The 17,487-nt window shown below is 41.9% G+C and overlaps 1 protein-coding gene across 4 annotated transcripts in view; it reads right to left on the bottom strand.

Annotated features, from left to right (window-relative positions):
* The window catches only part of MPV17L (MPV17 mitochondrial inner membrane protein like), a gene marked incomplete at its 5' end in the record, with an annotated part of 35,103 nt that extends 18,192 nt beyond the window's left edge, over positions 1–16,911 (bottom strand). The window contains 4 exons of one of the 4 annotated variants that reach the window (XM_082857714.1): positions 9,038–9,389; positions 9,472–9,501; positions 13,896–13,966; positions 16,602–16,911. In XM_082857714.1, coding sequence (XP_082713840.1) covers positions 9,210–9,389; positions 9,472–9,501; positions 13,896–13,966; positions 16,602–16,911 — 591 coding nt within the window. In that variant the 3' untranslated portion in view covers positions 9,038–9,209. Of the gene's footprint in view, positions 1–9,037; positions 9,390–9,471; positions 9,502–13,895; positions 13,967–16,601 lie in introns of those variants that run through there. The other 3 variants (XM_082857715.1, XM_082857717.1, XM_082857716.1) reach the window with 3 other exon arrangements.
* Between the last annotated feature and the right edge of the window lie 576 nt (positions 16,912–17,487).

Below are 17,487 nucleotides of genomic sequence, written 5' to 3' on the forward strand. Positions count from 1 at the left end.
ATGTTGTACCACACTGATTGATTTGCATATATTGAAGAATCCTTGCATCCCTGGGATAAATCCTACTTGATCATGGTGTATGATCCTTTTAATGTGCTGTTGGATTCTGTTTGCTAGTATTTTGTTGAGGATTTTTGCATCTATATTCATCAGTGATATTGGTCTGTAATTTTCTTTCTTTGTGACATCTTTGTCTGGTTTTGGTATCAGGGTGATGGTGGCCTCATAGAATGACTTTGGGACTGTTCCTTCCTCTGCAATTTTTTGGAAGACTTTGGGAAGGATGGGTGTTAGCTCTTCTCTAAATGTTTGATAGAATTCGGCTGTGAAGCCATCTGGTCCTGGGCTTTTGTTTGTTGGAAGATTTTTAATCACAGTTTCAATTTCATTACTTGTGATTGGTCTGTTCATATTTTCTATTTCTTCCTGGTTCAGTCTTGGAAGGTTATACCTTTCTAAGAATTTGTCAATTTCTTCCAGGCTGTCCATTTTATTGGCATAGAGTTGCTTGCAGCAGTCTCTCAGGATGCTTTGTATTTCTGCAGTGTCAGTTGTAACTTCTCCTTTTTCATTTCTAATTTTATTGAGTCCTCTTCCTCTTTTTCTTGATGAGTCTGGCTAATGGTTTGTCAATTTTGTTTATCTTCTCAAAGAACCAGCTTTTAGTTTTATTGATCTTTGCTACCGTTTTCTTCATTTCTTTTTCATTTATTTCTGATCTGATCTTTATGATTTCTTTCCTTCTGCTAACTTTGGGGGGTTTTTGTTCTTTCTCTAATTGCTTTAGGTGTAAGGTTAGGTTGTTTATTTGAGATATTTCTTGTTTCTTAAGGTAGGATTGTACTGCTATAAACTTCCCTCTTAGAACTGCTTTTGCTGCATCCCATAGGTTTTGGGTCATTGAGTTTTCACTGTCATTTGTTTCTAGGCCTTTTTTAATTTCCTCTTTGATTTCTTCAGTGATCTCTTGGTTAATAAGTAGTGCGTTGTTTAGCCTCCATGTGTTTGTATTTCTTATAGACTTTTTCCTGTACTTGATTTCTAGTCTCATAGCGTTGTGGTCTGAAAAGATACTTGATACAATTTCAATTTTCTTAAATTTACCAAGCCTTGATTTGTGACCCAAGATATGATCTATCCTGGAGAATGTTCCATGAGCACTTGAGAAGAAAGTGTATTCTGTTGTGTTTGGATGGAATGTCCTATAAATTAAGTCCATCTAGTGTAATGTATAATTTAAAGTTTGTGTTTCCTTATTTATTTTCATTTTGGATGATCTGCCCATTGGTGAAAGTGGGGTGTTAAAGTCCCCTACTATGATTGTGTTACTGTCGATTTCCCCTTTTATGGCTGTTAGTATTTGCCTTATGTATTGAGGTTCTCCTATGTTGGGTGCATAAATATTTACAACTGTTATATCTTCTTCTTGGATTGATACCTTGAACATTATGTAGTGTCCTTCTTTGTCTCTTGTAATAGTCTTTGTTTTAAAGTCTATTTTGTCTGATACGAGAATTGCTACTCCAGCTTTCTTTCGGTTTCCATTTGCATGAAATATCTTTTTCCATCCCCTCACTTTCAGTCTGTATGTGTCCCTAGGTCTGAAGTGGGTCTCTTGTAGACAGCATATATATGGGTCTTGTTTCCACAACAAGAGAAGCCACCGCAATGAGAAGCCCGCGCACCACAACAAAGAGTAGCCCCTGCTCGCCACAACTAGAGACCCGGGCGCAGCAACAAAAACCCAACGCAGCCATAAATAAATAGATAAAGAGGTAAATAAATAACATATTACAAGCAACTTACCTATCACCCTTAAAAAAAAAATTCACACATCACCTGCAGAAGATTCTCTAATACTGTTCTCACAAATTCATTATTGGCCAAAAGCCTGGAAATCGTGGTTCACTTTAGTAATACTTATCATTATGGAGCAAAAACAGACTGCAAAAACTTGGCAAATTATAATTTTTGTGTGGTGGGTCTGTATCCTACTGTTCAGTATATTAATTTAATACTTCATGTCCCTTTATTAAGTCCTCTAAATATTGTTTTCTCTGGCATTCAACCCATGCATAAACTGACTTTTTCCCGTTTTCCTTTCATAGCAAAAAGTTAAACTGGCCAAATGTACAACAACTTTACTGACATACTTTTTTTCCCCCCTAAGAACATTCTCTTAATCTTCAATTTAGAGGCCTGCTATTGAAGAAATCAAGTGGACAGGGAATATTTTCACTTTGGTTTAGCAGTTTCTGTTTCAACTTTCCAATTTACAACCCTTATGCAGAAGACATTCAGAAAGAATGACCCATGAAACTTTAACAAACCTGAACTCTACATGTTACTTTATTTCATTTGTTCTATCCCCCTTCAAATTCTAGAACTAAAAGCTAACAGATGGGTACAAGGAAAGGAATTCCATCTCCCACCCTCCAAGTTAACTTCCTGACAGCCACTTACTATTTCCATTATATCCACAACAGTTCAATTATAATACTGAAACAACAGAAAGGGACCTGATGGGAATGTTAAATGAGTGCAGCCACTACGGAGAATAGTATGGAGGTTCCTTAAAAAACTAAAAATAGAGCTAACATATGATCCTACAATCCCACTCCTGGACATATATCTGGAGAAAACTCTAATTCGAAAAGATACATGCACTCCAATGTTCATAGCAGCACTATTTACAATAGCCAAGACATGGAAGCAACCTAAATGTCCATCAATAGATGAATCGATACAGAAGATGTGGCATATATATATACAATGGTTCGAGTCCAACAGTAGAAGAAAAGCCAATGTCCCAGTTTGAAGGCAGTCAGGCAGTAAGAATTCTATTACTTGGGATGAGGCCAGCCTTTTTGTTCTATTCAGGCCTTCAGCTGATTGGACAAGGCCCACCCACATTAGGGAAGGCAATCTGCTTGACTTAGTCTACCAATATAAATGTTACTCTCATCCAAAAACACCTTCAGAGAAACACCCAGAATAATGACTGACCAAATACCTGGGCACCCCGTGGCCCAGTCAAGTGGACACATAAAACTAACCATCACAAAGGGTAATTTAGTGGTTTGGAGAAGGCCCAACTATCAAGATTCCACCCAATTCCCCCTTTTTTGTTTTGGCCATACCACATGGCTTGCGGGATCTTAGTTCCCTGACCAGGGATCAAACCCAGGGCCCCTGCAGTGGAAGCATGGAGTTCTAACCACTGGACTGCAGGGAATTCCCTCCACCCTTTTTAAATTTTTTTTATTTTTTTTATTTTTGGCTGTGTTGGGTCTTGGTTGCTGCGCGCGGGCTTTCTCTAGTCGCGGCGAGCGGGGGCTACTCTTCATTGCGGTGCATGGGCTTCTCATTGCGGTGGCTTCTCTTGTTGTGGAGCACAGGCTCTAGGCGCACGGGCTTCAGTAGTTGTGGCGCATGGGCTCAGTAGTTGTGGCTCGCAGGCTCTAGAGCACAGGCTCAGTAGTTGTGGCGCACGGGCTTAGTTGCTCCGCGACATGTGGGATCCTCCCGGACCAGGGCTCAAACACATGTCCCCTGCATTAGCAGGCAGATTCTTAACCACTGTGCCACCAGGGAAGCCCCCTCCACCCAATTATTAAAGACAAACAATCCAGTCTTTGTAGAGCTGGGGAGAGGTGTGACGAGATGGTTTTCAGAGGGTATGTGCAAGTTGGGCCAGGGGCATCAAAGCCTACAAGTCATAACCATCTCCAAGAAAAGACAATTTTATGGGCCTGAGGCCAAAGTAGGTGAAGGTCTGGACTGTGCCCAGCTTAAGACAGAAACAGCTGCCTGCACATGGGGATGAAAATGAAAGGGCCATCAGTCCAGACTGCTCAGCAGCAGTCCAGAGGCAAAAAACAAAGATGAGAAATCCAAATTACATTCATTCATTCAGCAGTATTACAGGGCCTCTGCTACATGCCCAACACTGTGCTAGACATTTCAGATACAAGTATGCATAAGAAATATATTCTTCCTCCAGAAGCTCAGTCTAGAAGGGAATACAAATGTGCAAACAGATAATGATTATCCATTGTGGAAGGTTCACAATACATTGCAATGATAGACAGCATAATGTAAAATGTCTCAGAGGTCTTCTTGCCACAAGATACCCTCTTATCTCCACCCCCTCCCACCACAGCAATAGTTACTAAAATTCCATCCAGAGATTCATTTGTGTTAGCAATTAAAACAAAAAGAAACAAAACTCAACTAGAAAGGCTGTCATCCACATCTCAGTAAATTAGCTTAATAAACCTACTTTTCTAAATGTAGCTGAAATCAGTCAGATAGAGAGAATGGGAGTTTTGAGAGGTGAGGAAAAGACATGAGAACTGATTTGGAAGATATCGCACTAAGTCAGAGAGAATGCAGGGAACGGGCATCCAGAGGAAGGAGAGGATCTCTGAAAAGAAAGGGGACACTTCAAGGTCAAAATCTTCAAGTACAAGGACCCATTAATTTTCTAATACTTTCAGAAAATGAACCTAATTTCTAATGGAAGCTGCCTCCAGAATGTTCACTCACTTCAAAATTCTCCCTAGGGCTGATTGATCCTTCCACATTTTCTTCCCCCAGAGGGAAGAAAAGATCCAAAGAGGAGGCTCTGCTACCATCTCTCTACATCATGGCTGTTATGTCACTTAAGTAGTCTGATCCCTAACTTCATCACAGTTATTCTGTCCCCTTGGATTGTCTTGGGTGGTCAGGGTTAGGGAGGGATGAAGGACAGGAGAAGGGGGCTTGTTATGGCCATTCGACAGAGAAAGGAAGGAAGGTATGGATAAATAAAGATTTAAGGAAAGGAAGACACAAGGGGGAAGAGAACTAAAAAAAGATACGCTTCTAACTGATATACGCCAATAATGTTACTCAGTTACTAACTATTCCATTTTATTCACTTGGTTGGCTACTGCTCACAGTAGCTTGAAATTCCAAGTACATCCTTTATTGTTAATCTCCAGATTACCCCTTTCACTTATTCCCCATTATTAAAAGAAAAATTTTCAATAGTTGTTTAATTGCATTTTCTGTTCCTTTAGATTCTAAACATTGTGGGTAAAACTAGGTTAAGTGTAGTCAATGCAAGGTCAAGATCTTCAGGCACAAAAAATCCATTAAATTTCTAATTTAATGAACCTAATTTCAAACGAAAGCTGCCTCCAGAATATATGGTTAAGCGTGTTCTGGGTATAATTTGTTTTGGCAAACACTATAGAAATTCACATAAAATTTCACTGAACTAAAAGTAAATTGCCCACCTAGCAAAAGATATTTTTCAATAGCTTCAAATGAATCCTAAAGGATGACAATTCTTGGAGAGAAATAAAGTATGGGTGAGTTAGAAATTGTAATTCTGGGTCATCTACCTCAATTAGAGAGACTATCTATGTTTAATTTGGTTGTGGTTAACACAGTTGATTTGGAGGCCTTATTTAGACACAACCTGAAATACCAAAGTTAAATCTCTATATCTATGTGTTTTACAGTGAAAGAAATGAAACAAAATTTTCTTCAAAGTATTAAAAACCAAAATTGCAATTATTAATGAAGTACTAGAATGTGAAACTGTTTTTCTCTTTGAATTATCTTTTAGTAGCTGTAATTTCTCTGATTCATTAAACACTTTTCTTATTCTGGCCCCCCAAAACATCAATACAAATAAGATAAAGTTTTCCTAAAGCACCCTTCATGAACCCCTAAATGAACCCCTAAATGCAAAATCTCATGAACCCCTAAATGCAAAATTTCACTGACTGTGTAGTGGGCAGATAATCACTTTGTCTGCTGAATCACCTTACTGACAGATTTTGAGGAAAATATTTTTACATGCCACTCTCAAACTTGTTATCAGAAATTGTTATGCAAAAAAAATTGCAAACTTGCAAACTCTCACATTGCCTAATTTTTCCTCACCAAACCCACTATGATATAGCTAAAAGGGAATAACTTTCATTAATTTTCCTACAAATGAAAAAGACTGATAGGTTACAAATTATGCATGATTTTTAATTACAAGTAAGCTGGACAGAAATATCTACTTTATTCAAAGTTGAGGAACAGCCAATGGAAATTTCCCTCTAATTTAGAATTTAAATGCCTTTTGTTTTTCTTCTCTTTCAAGATCTCATCTCATCTGATCCTATCATCACCACTCCAGTTCACAGACCTTCAGTCTTTCGACTTTCCATCCTTCAAGACCCAGCTCAGGCATCTCCTCCATGGAGCCTTCCCAGGTTGCCTCAGGCACCATGATTTCAAAGTACCTACTGCTTATGTCACTAACCTACAGCTGGGAAGCATTACTTGAGTAATATTCAAGCTTTCTATTGACCACTTGTCACGGATGCTGTTCAAGCAATGAATGATGAATCGGATTAGATGTCCTGAGAACCTGATTATCAATTTCTTCACTTATACTCCCAACCACGGACTTCTTTTAACAGTTATCGCCTTGTTGTTTACCCTGTTCACATCCCTACAGTGGCCCTTTAATAACATTTATTATTTACATAAGGGTTATGAAATTTTATCTACTATGGTTATCCTGGTGGACTATAAGGATGGTTGCATCCACTTGTATAGAAGGAAAAGATCTCCTCTGAACTGAGAAATCATTTTTCAGTTATCTGGGTAAAAGGCCTATATCTGAGACTGGAAATGGAAACCATGAGTCCAAAAAGATGGGACTGGGCACTCTTGATTTTAGCAGGGCCAAGGAGACAACTCCCTGGTAGTGGTGGCCAATGGCATAACCATACAATGACCATCAGGGCATCAGAAAAGTAGGAAAGCTGAGTAGATGCCATTAGAGTTACAAGGTAAATACCTCAAATGCCAGAACCCAGGATCAAAAAGCAATATTCTGTAAACTTTTTTCAAAAAAAAGCTTCAACATCCTCTAAATTTCCCTTTTGTTTTCTACACGTATTAGGTCAAGTTGTTTTGAAAATTCAGTCTACCTCAACTCTGTCAAGGGAAATCAATGAAAGGTTTTGCCTTTGACTGAGCAACCAGGGGGCCAGAAAAAGGGCCAGGTGGCAACACACAAGCAAGTTAAAGAAACCTTATGAATGGGAAAACCTGGAAGAAGAATAAGAGCCACCTGCTCTGTTCTAAACACTGGAAGGTTGAGAGCGTGTTTTACCAAGGACAGCAGCATTTTAAAACAAACACTGCATTATTTCGAATGAGTTCCATTTCTCACACTAAAAAAAAAAAGTAGTCCTGCATAAAAATTAAAAGGGTATTATTTGCAAAAATTCAAAGAATACATGCTACATATTCTCTCTACAGTACAGAGTAACACATTATTGAGTAAAGATTATCATACTTTTATGAATAATAAGCTTTTCCCCCTCGACAGTATAAACAAGGTTCGTTTTCTGAAATATTTTCCCAAACACTATTCTTCCACCATAAGTAATATTGAAGCTCATCTAAAAGATTGCCAGGTAGTTCTTTCTATAGTTACTCTGGATATTCTTTTCAAATGACAAAATGTGTCTTATATGTTGTGAAATAGCTCTTCTGTTTTACGAACTACTTTTAAAACTACTGAAAAAAAATTATTTTAGAATTAAACTATCTAGAAATTTCCTTACTCTTGCCCCAATAATGTAAAATATATTCATATCTATTAAATTCAAATAAATCCACACTTAAAAGTTATTTACTTATGACATATAAATTTATATTACAAGTTATATAAATTATATGCTTAAAATATTTAGGCATACATTCTTAAATTAATCTTAAATATAAATTCTCAAGATAAATATATTAACATCTCAGTGATTCACATCTTTAAATCTGTGAAACACTCCATGGGAAGCAACAGAATAGTGATGCAATTCTTGGGTGAAAATTGCTAAAACTTCTTGAAATAGTCAAATAATTGTTAAACCCACTGGTTTTGAAGTTAGAAAAACTGAGTAAATCTGAAAAACTGGATCAAGTTTCTCATGTACACCTTAAAGATTACCTATAAAGATTTATGTTAAAGCACTAATTTTAAAAAAGATAACATCAGTGTGAATTTGGGGTAACCGTTTTCCCTGGAACTTTATGGAATAGAGTTCTCCCTTCCAGAAGAAAACTTATTAATTTTTTTAGAAACTTCACTCAATATATTTCTTTTAAAAGTGAAATATTTTATATATTTCGTATATCTAGGAAATGGGATATTTAGCCAAGTGACTATGCTGAAAACTAAAAAACATTAACTAAAAAAATAATTAAAAACTATAAAAGTAGAAGACATCAGTAAAATACACTCTATACAGAACACTAATCATACACTGTGCACATTTCTTCTTACATAAAACGTACTTGCAGAACTTTAGTATTAGCATAACAATAAATTATTATACAGCATTTTAGGGGAAAATCTGGTTATTCCATATTCCTGATTGAATTCTGTGTAAACAGAAATTAACTATAAGGACTATTTTTGGTATAAAAGGTAATCCGAGCCAAAAGTGTTTAAGAGATAACCTGAGATTTTAGAAGAGAGATGTGTACAATCAAAATGGAAGCTCCTTAAATCAACTGGCAATAAAATATTAGACCAGAAATAGTAATGATTATAAACTGCCATTCTGCCACTGTTATTGATATTAACCAAAGTATTAGGGAAGAGAAAATACTAGAGAAGTATCAATAATACTTTCGGATTAGAATTAAAAAAAAGGAGATTTGAATAGAATTGAAAGTTATCTAATTGCTAATTAGATAACTATGCTAAAGTTATTTGCTAACTTTAGCATTATTAGTTATTTGCTAATAATGCTAAAGTTATTTAATTGCTAATTAAAAAACAATTGGGTCGGCTTCCCTGGTGGCGCAGTGGTTGAGAGTCCACCTGCCGATGCAGAACCTGCCTGCCAATGCAGGGGACACGGGTTCGTGCCCCAGTCCGGGAAGATCCCATATGCGGCGGAGCGGCTGGGCCCGTGAGCCATGGCCGCTCAGCCTGCGAGTCCGGAGCCTGTGCTCCGCAACGGGAGAGGCCACAACAGTGAGAGGCCCGCGTACCGCAATAAAAAAACAAAACAAAACAATCGGGTCTACAGAATAGTAATTCTTCAGAATGGAGCACATAACTGGTAAGCAGGGTACTTCATCTGCAGGCAATCCTCTGCATTTAAGGGGAAAAAATTAGGCAATTTCAGGGAGTTCTTGACTTGTCATTTCTCTGGGGGTCTTTCAACTTCATTTGTTCCCTTTATATAAAGGAAAGTAAAAGCTGACTTCAAGGTACCATCACCACCCTGTTGTGAAAAGCAGAGGAAAGTGGCCCACAGAAAACCACAGAGCCCAGTGTAAGCTGTTCTCCAGTGAACAGGAACGAGGCTGAAGTTGGTCAGCTATAACAGAGAGAGAAAGAGTCTTTTAGGGCTCATATAAACCAGACCCATGAGTTGGCATTCTAAGCAGTTTGAAACTCACCTGTACAAAAGGCCAGTACATCAGACCACTCTGGAATAAAGAGAAACTTTATTAGGATGCTTTTTAATCGCACAAAACGATCACACAGTTCGTTCTATAAAGCATTAAGAAACACCAGGCAGGTGGAATGTGGATGCGGTATTACATTTCAGACTAAGCAGATTAAATTAGACTACTTATGGTCTCTTGAGTGGAAGAGGGTAAGGAGTTGCAAAAACAGCCGTTAGGCACAAGAATAAAGATTTTTATTATATTCACAAATTTACAATAAAAAGTCTACCTGAATCAGTACCAATTCTGGAAGACAACTGCTTTCAAAATAACAACACATATTTATTTATTTAAATTTATTCATCTTTTACTTTTGGCTGCGTTGGGCCTTCGTTGTTGCATGCGGGCTTTCTCTAGTTGCGGCGAGGGGGGCTACTCTTTGTTGTGGTATGCGGGCTTCTCATTGCGGTGGCTTCTCTTGTTGTGGAGCACAGGCTCTAGGCGCGCAGACTTCAGTAGTTGTGGCATGCAGGCTCAGTAGTTGTGGCTCACGGACTTAGTTGCTCCGCGGCATGTGGGATCTTCCCGGACTAGGGCTCGAACCCGTGTCCCCTGCATTGGCAGGCAGGTTCTTAACCACTGAGCCACCAGGGAAGTCCACAACACATATTTATATATTGCAATTTTCCTGTTTGCCCATGCAAATGATGCAAGGGAAATATTGATAAAATACAGGATCATCAATCAATTTTTAAAACTCTAGACCAAACTGTTCTTTATGGTGATTTGATAATAATATATTCTAACTACTTCATGCAACAGAATAAGTTTAGCTTTTAAGATGTATTTATTTGTGGGAATTCCCTGGTGGTCCAGGGGTGAGGACTCGGGGCTTTCACTGGTGGGGCCCAGGTTTGATCCCTGGTCAGGGAACTAAGATCCTGCAAGCCGCGTGGTGTGGCCAAAAAAAAAAGATGGATTTATTTTAACAGGCTTTAATCTGTTCATTCTGACAAAAGAGTCATCATTATGGATTTTTTTTTTAAAGATAGAGATCTTGGTATGTAAATTATGTCTTAAAAAAAAAGCTAGAGGTTTTTAAAATAGTCCTTACAAGTGGTATTACACTAGTAATATAAAGGTGGTATTATTTTTTCTTTTTTTGTTTTTACTAATTTTTATTTTCTAAAGTTTCTATAATAAACTGTTGCAATAAAAGCTATTTAAAGTTTAAAGTGTATACTCATTTAAGAATTTACTACTTTAGGGGCTTCCCTGGTGATGCAGTGGTTAAGAATCCGCATGCCAACGCAGGAGACACGGGTTCGAGCCCTGGTCCAGGAAGATCCCACATGCCGTGGAGCAACTGAGCCTGTGCACCACAACTATTGAGCCTGTGCTCTAGAGTCCGCGGGCCACAACTACTGAAGCCCATGTGCCTAGAGCCCGCGCTCTGCAACAAGAGAAGCCACCGCAATGTGAAGCCCGCGCACCGCAACGAAGAGTAGCCCCTGCTCTCAGCAACTAGAGAAAACCCGCGTGCAGCAGCGAAGACCCAATACAGCCAAAAATTAAATAAATGAATAAATAAATAAATTTATTTTAAAAAAAAGAATTTACTACTTTAAGGAAAAACCCATCCAAACATGGCTTCACTTCTTATGGCAATTTTTTTTCTTCAGAATGTAGCCTCACTCAGTGTGCAGATCTTGGTCTCCCATGCCATTCCCCACAAAAAGGAAAAAGAACTCCTCAAAGAAATGGTTGATTCCAGGGCCAGAGTAGGGCAGGTACAAGGTACAAGATGAGCCTAGAACATCTATCTTTATGATATAAAGTAAGGAAGTGGCTTAAAAAAAAAAAAAGATGGGGGGACTCTCACAAGGAAATAGGAGCCAGCTTGAAGCGACTCTCACTGGCCAAGTCTGGGACATTTGCAAAACAAAAATAATTAAACACAGCAATGAATTATAAACCATCGAAAAAATGGGAACCCCTGAGTCCCTACTGATAACAGAGAAATAAGCAAATAACTGGGAGAGAAAAGTGGGCTCTTGCTTACAGAATGCTGCGCGCTACCCAGTAAATGCGGATGGGTCACCATAGATGTGTCCTTGCCCATCAACCCTACTTCCAATCCATCATCAAGACCTACCAATTCTATCTCCTATTTTTGAAATCCTTCCTCTGCCCACTGCTTCATGATTTCTTACGTGAACTTGGTCACAGTAACCCTCTAACTGGTCTCCCTTGCCAGTAATCACTTAAGTTCAAGATCCTTGGCATGGCCTTCAACACCTTCCAAGATCCAAAGTCATTTGCAGTTGTTCCTCAATTCATATTTTATATTCTATGAATAGCATCTCTTGTAGTTTCTCCCTTACAGGTACACCACAGTGTTTTATGCATTCCTTCCTTCTGCCCCTGGAAAGGCCCCAGGTATCTGCCTAACTCCCCTGAGTTCTTTAAGACTCCGCTCAGGCATAACCTGCCCCCGGAAGCTTTCCTTGAGCCGCACCCTTACATCTCCATGCTGTGCTAAGTACTCGTTTGCATGCTCTGAGCACTGCTCCTGGCATTGAGGTTAATGTTTGTCTATTTACTTGTCTATCTACCCCACTACATTGTAAGTCCCTTAAAGACAGTAGCAATGTGTGTGCGTGTATATCTCTCTATATATCTATATATATATATGTTTTGTGTTATCTTCTGCTAACACCTAGTGCAATGCCTAGCAGACAGTTTCTTGTTATGGGAGATCTTCAGGAAAGTCCCCAAATGATGCCGGGCATCAGACTGCCGGTACCCTCTTTCTTCTCAAGGGCATAGATACAACTGACTCATTTGGAACCACTGTTTTTGTTGTGTTTTGCTTTTTGGTTTTTTCTTTTTTTAAATATTTATTTGGCCGTACCAGGTCTTAGTTGCAGCACCCAGGATCTTCGTTGCCGCGTGCGGGATCTTTAGTTGCAGCATGTGGAATCTAGTTCCCTGACCAGGGATCGAACCTGGGCCCCCTGCATTGGGAGTGAAGAGTCTTAACCGCTAGACCACCAGGGAAATCCCAGAACCACTGTTTTTAAAAAGGTGTGTAAAAGTCGACACGTTTCTACCCAATGAAGATAGCCTGTATGTCTTCATTAAAGAAGGAGAATCTGAAATATCTGCAAATCCTTGGTCAAAGCCCCTTTCTTTTACAACTCTGCTTGGCTTGCTCTTCATATAAATGTATAAATGTTCCTTTCCCAAAGTAAAGCAGAAGAAAATCATATTTGGATGTCACCATGGGCCCATAATTTTTGCCTCAAGAGAAGTAACAAGAGTTCTGAATGCTTTTCCCCCTGGAGGGGCTCGGCAGCATGTGGCTTCCACCCTCCCTGTCATCTGCCTTCAACCACCAAGCGGGTGATAATGGTTCTCAAGCTCAGAATAGTTCAACAGAAGATGCTGGGGGTGTGGGTGAGGGTGGTGGGATGGCTGGGGCTGGCTTGGCACTGCTTTTGATCAGGAATTAAGTAGATGTGGAGCCCTAGACAAGGCTGTGTATATTCTGGAATCCTGAAAATTCACCTCATTGTCATTAACAGAATCAAATAGAATCAAACATTGTCATTAATAGAATCACACTAGGCCAGAGATGGAAAGCATCCCTGACTCTGCCAGGTCTTGAGGACACTGCTCAATAAATCTTCATTGAATAAATGAATAGATATTTGTGGGATTGGATCATATATATATTTGTACTGAGCAAACAGGACAAGAGGTGACTTGATTCCAGCCTCAGGATAACCCTGGGAAACACCTTCCTTTTCTGTAAATACCTCTGTGATGTCAAGAAGGTTCCTTTCATAGGGACTCAGCAGAATGCACACTTGGAAACAACAGCTCTAAATGTGAGAATGATTCCATTAAGCCATTCACATTCTACTATTCCTATTTTGCAATAACTTCTTTGGCTCCAAAAAAATCACCGTGATCACTAACAAGAATAAATATAAGAATGTCAGAAATCGTTGTGAACATTGACTAAAATTCAGAGACACATATAGACACTCTTAAAACTTCTCATTCAACTATCAAAACAAATTTAAGATCTGTCAAAATATAGTACCCTGTGCCAACCAACTGGAGCCCTAATTTAAGAATTTTTTTTTTTTTTTGATGGTACGCGGGCCTCTCACTGTTGTGGCCTCTCCCGTTGTGGAGCACAGGCTCCAGACGCGCAGGCTCAGCGGCCATGGCTCGTGGGCCCAGCCACTCCGCGGCATGTGGGATCTTCCCAGACCGGGGCACAAACCTGCGTCCCCTGCATCGGCAGGCAGACTCTCAACCACTGCGCCACCAGGGAAACCCAAGAATATTTTTATTTAAATGTATTTAATGTTAAAAAGATACAAAAAGACCCTGGTCGTATTTTCAAAAGTCTGTCTTACCTTATATGTATTCCAGAATTTCTGTCTCAGGTCCAAAAATATGTCATCCTTTTCCTGGAGAATACTCATACCTATTTGAGAAAACACACACCAAAAGAATTTTAAAAGATTTAATACGAAGAATACTGTATAACAGCTCATGTTCAAGTTTTCTATTCCAATATGCAAGGTAACCACCACTATCACTAACTCAGTATGTTCCGTCTGACCCAACAGTGAAAACAAAAGATAATCTCCATTCTAAAGTTAGGTAAATTTTAAAGTGATGATAAATATGAACTGAGAATAGCAGGGTACCGAGTTATAGCAGAATGATTATTTTTTTAAAAAGCTGTTAGAGAATTCACAAAAACCTCAGTGTTAGCATGGTGGGACTACTGGTGACTTTTCTTCTCTCCCTTCAAAACATGTTGTGAAATGTTTAAAATTTAAAAAATTTAATTTCCTTCTTTTGCAAAAAGGCTGCTGGACTCTGGGTATTCTAGCAACTGCAGATTTCCCATCTAAGAGGCTTTCTAAATGGAATTTGAAAGCAGAACACCAGTTCAGACTTCCTAAAAACATCTGGAAAACTTTGACGTTCAACAACCCTGAAAAGGAAGTCAGGGAACAAGGACAAAATCCTCCTATTTTAGGAAAGGTGTGAAAATGACAGTGCTTTAAAAAGTCTCCTCCAACTCTGATTAGGAAGAAGGGGAAATAAAATCTTTTTAGTCAATTGCAGGGGATTCTTAGAACAGGACCGGTAAGAAAACCGAGCCCAATATTGGTAATAGTATTCCACTTACCCAGCACTAATTAAGTGCTAAGCACTTGATGTGTTTTCTTTCATCTGACCCTCCTAACCCTCAGCTAAGGATGATGGAGTTGCAGAGGAGGAAAAGAGCTCAGAGAGGTTGATAGTGATCCAAGTCCAACCCAGGTGTGGATTCCGAGCCAGACCTTTCAATCACAACTATTCTACCTCCCAAGGCAGCCCCAGCACAAAGGAACATCTGATACAGGCAATTTCCAAGTCTGAAGTGCCTTGAACAAACATCCAACCCACCCCCTTCCCACCATTCCCCCTTCAGTTTAACATGAGGAGAGGGAAACAGGGCCCAGAAATCTGAAATCAAAACAAAGAAGCAATGTGGGCAGGAATCGGTTTCAGGGCCCTCTGGCTTGAACCACAGGCCCCAGCAGCCCTGTGACTGCAGCATCTTTCTGGTTTCAGGAACGCTGACATCCCCCAGGGAGATGAAGACCATGACATGGATTGTGTTGCTTTCGGGCAGGTTGTTTATCCCTTTGAGCCTCAGTTTCCTTGTCTGTAACATGGGAATAACAATACCTGCCTCACTGGGTTGTTTGAGGATTAGATAGGAATCTGACTCCCAAATGCCAGCAGCCCCCAACCCTCCATCCCATCACCAGAGTACAAGGGCACTGCAGTAACAGGCATGAGGAACCTGTTTGCCAATCTGGCCTGGAAGTCACGCGCTGGGATCAGAGACAGATCTGATAAATCAGGCAGCTCCTGGTCTCAGGTCCTCTATCCCCTGACCTCACTGACCCCATGGGCCATGTGGTTGGCACTGCATCAGGCATGCTTCCTGTGGAGTCTGTGAGTGACTCTGGCCCCCAAAATAAGATCCAAGGGGCAGTGTAGGTTCCTTCAAAGTGGCGACTTGACCACTTCAACACAGTTTAGAAGAAAGCACCAACAGCCACTGACAAGACCCCTTGGGGGATTTGTGATCTCCAAGGCCAAGGTCAGGCCCAGGACCCTTGAATTTTCTTAGGGGATTGGGTGCCCCTCCCCTGCCCACTCCCTTCCAAGCAATAGAAAACGCTATGAAGATGAAGGCCACAGAGCCCTTGCCATTGTTTTTAGAATTTAGGGCGCTAAGAAAGGTTCCCAAAGTCAGGCCCTCAGGCTCCAGGGTGGACTTTTTGAGGAGGGGGCTCCCCAGACCCTCACAGGTACACAGTCCTCTCATGGCAGGGGTCCGAGGTCTCCTGACATTTCCTGTGGGTTTTGATATGGGGATGGGACCCCCTTCAGGGAAATCTTGTTACAAAAGCAGGACTACCGCCCTGAGCACACATTTTGAGGGGAACCGGGCCGCACCTCAGATTCCACCGGCTCTGCCGCACCATCCTGAATCCCCTCACCTTTTGTTTGTATGTTGAAAAGGAGTATCCCGCCAGTGGAAAGGAGACCCCGCCCCACAACATGGTCACGGGGCTCACAGCTGACATGGTAGCAAGCTGGGGTCTCTTCGACGTTCCCGTGGACCTTTATCAGGGGAAAATGGATCCCCAGCCCTGCCTCCCCACTTCCGGCCTACGTACGCCCCAGGACCCCTGAAACCTCCAGCCCCAGACTACGGGCAACCCAGCGTCCGAACTGCGACCTGGCCCCCTAATTCCTGGCCTCTCCGGCAACCTTCCCTCAATTTCTTTCCCCTCAATCCTGTTAATCCACGGTCCCCAAACTTCTCGACCCTCGCGCCTCGACCTCCGGCCCTCATCCAGACCCTCCCAGTCCCCTGAACCCTGGCCCCCACCCCAGGATTCCAGCCCCGGTCCCCAGCCCCCAGAGCCCCAGGCTCCTGCCTGGTCCCAGCCCCTGAAACCCCGACCCCTGCGTCTCGTCCTCCAATTCCGGATCCGCCTCCGTCCCCCAGTTCCGGTCCCCAGGTGCCTGGCCCGGCTACTCACCGAAGTAGAAGGCAGAGACGTACACCGGCCCGCCGAACGCCTGGTCGCACAGCACCTTGGCCAGGACGGCGCGCGGCGCGCGCCCCGGCAGCGCGCGCTCCAGCAGGCGCAGCCACACGTAGTTGAAATTCGCGTGGAAGGCCACGGCCACGGTGGCCACGTGCCGCGTCTGCCGCCAGTCAGCAGGGCCGCCCCGCAGCCGCTGCTGCAGCGCGTCGCCGGCTGAGAAGAGCGCGGCGTAGAGCAGCACGTTCGTGGGCCAAGGGTAGCGCCGGACGGTGCGCAGGAGGTCCCGCCACCAGCCCGCCATGCCCGTGCCCTGGGCGCCGGCCAGCGACCGCCGCCAGCTCCGGGCCACGCCCACCACCCCCTGCCCCCTACCCCCTACCCCTGGCCTCCGCCCTCTGCCCCCAGCCACCGGCGCACCGTCTCCCGCCACCTGCACCTGCCTCCTCTCCACGCTCGAAGGCGATTGGGCCCTCCGCGCACACCCAACTGCACCGACCAATCCCGTGGCCACTGGCGATCCTGGAGGCTGAGCTTTTGAAATACTGCTGGTCCGCATATGCATTAACCCCTTACAAGTCATGTCCAGAACAGGCAAATCCTTACAGACTTAAGGGGCTGGGCGATGGGGGAGATGCGAAGTGACTGCTAACCGGGTGTGGGATTCTTTTTTGGGGTGATGAACTATTGTATAATTAGATTGTGGTAACAGTTGCACGGAAAACCATTAAAGACCCTTTTAAAAATTTTATTTATTTATTTATTTATTTATTTTTGGCTGCGTTGGGTCTTCGTTGCTGCGCGCAGGCTTTCTCTAGTTGCGGCGAGCGGGGGCTACTCTTCGTTGTGGTGCGCGGGCTTCTCCTTGCAGTGGCTTCTC

The sequence above is a fragment of the Leucopleurus acutus genome (genome assembly GCF_964270905.1).
Source record: "Leucopleurus acutus genome assembly, chromosome: 16".
NCBI lineage: Eukaryota > Metazoa > Chordata > Mammalia > Artiodactyla > Delphinidae > Leucopleurus > Leucopleurus acutus.